The 2,094-nt window shown below is 64.1% G+C and overlaps 1 protein-coding gene across 1 annotated transcript in view; it reads right to left on the reverse strand.

The window, feature by feature from the left end:
* The window catches only part of LOC137901837 (ski oncogene-like), a 95,797-nt gene extending 93,971 nt beyond the window's left edge, over positions 1–1,826 (reverse strand). The window contains 2 exon segments of the mRNA XM_068745884.1: positions 463–1,079; positions 1,082–1,826. Of these exon segments, the coding sequence (XP_068601985.1) occupies positions 463–1,079; positions 1,082–1,439 (975 nt within the window). The 5' untranslated portion in view covers positions 1,440–1,826.
* Positions 1,827–2,094: the final 268 nt, after the last annotated feature.

Below are 2,094 nucleotides of genomic sequence, written 5' to 3' on the forward strand. Positions count from 1 at the left end.
GGGGGGGGGGGCAGACATCCATTACTGGGTCCCTCTGAGCCACGAATCAATTCTATTTATGGTGAGGCCAATCAAGGGGGGCCTGGGAGGTGTTTGACACATCACAGGTTTATTACCTCCGTGATTAGTCTAATTAGCAGCAACATGTAAATGGTGGTCAAATATAAAGGGGGGGGGGGGGGGGCAGTTCATCCACTCAGACTCACACACCGAGACCTTCAGGGGACGGTGGACATGAAGAAGAACCCCTCTGGGGGGACCACTCTGAGCCACAGAAGTCTTAAACGCTAAACTCTTCGTCCACAGCATGCTCTCCCCCAACCCGGACCCCCCCCCACCCCCCCGGCCCGAAGGCCTGGATGCACCTGCTCCAACTCACTGGAGGTGTAGAAGGCTGTGATGGGTTGCAGCTGAACAGGACTGAGCCCCCCCTGGGAAGGAAGGCAATGAGGACAGACTCACCCTGGGGGAGGCTTTCCTCTTGTACTTGTTGGCGAAGTCAAACTTCTCCTTGATGTGGTCCAGGAGCCGCTCCAGCCGGGCCTGCTCCTCTTTGCCCGTGTAGTCCTGGCCCAGCAGGACGTAGGCCCTCCAGCTGGCCGAGTCGAACCCCCAGTGGCAGGTCCGGTTCTCCTGCGCCCTGTGGCTGTGCACCACGAACCTGTGGGGGGGGTACATGAGCCGGCAGTCCATGCACTGGATGCACGCTGCGTGCGGGCTGGTGTACAGCTCGGGCACGAGCAAGCCCTTGCACTTCCCAAAGCACTCGTGGTAGACCTTGAAGCTCCGCTCGGTGAGCTCCAGCTCTGGGGGGGGGGCGCTTGGGTCCTTGTTGCAGCGCGGCGGGAAGGCGCCGCCGTAGAGCAGGGCGTTGCACAGCCGCTCCGCGTCCGTTTTGGTGATGAGGCCGCAGGACGGCGCCGGGAAGGGCAGGACCCCCAGGACCTTCAGGATGTCCAGCTGGTCCGCCGTGCACCGGGAGCAGTAGACGTGCAGCTCGTCGCACACCGAGTTGATCTGCTGCAGGCTGAAGTCCCGCAGCACCGTGTTGAGGATCTGCGGCAGACACAGCCGCTTCTCCCGCCGACGACGAAGCAGGAGATGGTCTCGCCCCCCAGCACCGTCTCGCACCTCTCCGTGGAGCGGTCCGACGGGATGAACAGCGGGCCCGGCATGACCGGCGGCGGGACCGGGACCGGCTCGGGCTCCTCGCCGTCCTTCTTGAAGAGCAGCTCGTGCTGCCAGCGGGCGGAGAAGGCCGCCGGGCCGCCGAGGGAGCTCATCGAGCTGAGGTGGAACTGCTGGAGGGTCTGTTGCAGCCCCGGGTGCGGCTGGAAGCTCTGCCGACTCGCCGCCTCCATGTCGTCGACCGGGAACCGCTGCTGGAACCGCTGAATGCGCGCTGACCCAGAACTGAACACAAGTTCAAAGCGCTGCATTAAACATCCATTAAAAAGTAGCCGCGACGAGTTCCCAGCGTCGGCAGGAAGCGAACACCGGCCAGCGACTCCCCGCGGCGGCTCGCCGACTGTCCATGTTCCCAAAAGTTCTGTTTGTCCCGGTCGACGAGGAGGAACGCAGCTCGCCGGAGCTCCGGGTTTGGGCTCTTCCCGCCGGACCTCCGGGTTTGGGCTCTTCACGCCGGAACCCCCGGGTTTGGGCTCTTCACGCCGGACCTCCGGGTTTGGGCTCTTCACGCCGGAACCCCCGGGTTTGGGCTCTTCCCTCAGCTCGCCGGAACCCCCGGGTTTGGGCTCTTCCCGCCGGACCTCCGGGTTTGGGTTCTTCACGCCGGAACCCCCGGGTTTGGGCTCTTCCCGCTGTCGAGGATCAGGCCGTCCGCTCCGGCTGCTGCTGCAGTTCAGTCTGAGGAGCAGCAGAAGTCTGAGAGGCAGCCTGCCGCCCCCGCTCGCTCTGCCCCCTCCCCCTCACTCTCTCTCTCCCTCTCTCTCTCTCTCCCCCCCTCCCTCGTGTTTGTGTCTGCTCCAGTCATTGAATCCCGGCCAGGAATGTGAGTGCCTCTGCAGGCAGGCCGGGCTCTTCCAGGAACAAGCCGTCACCCCCCACTGGCCTGCAGAGAGCAGCGGAACAAAC

This window comes from Brachionichthys hirsutus, chromosome 2 (genome assembly GCF_040956055.1).
Source record: "Brachionichthys hirsutus isolate HB-005 chromosome 2, CSIRO-AGI_Bhir_v1, whole genome shotgun sequence".
Classification (NCBI taxonomy): domain Eukaryota; kingdom Metazoa; phylum Chordata; class Actinopteri; order Lophiiformes; family Brachionichthyidae; genus Brachionichthys; species Brachionichthys hirsutus.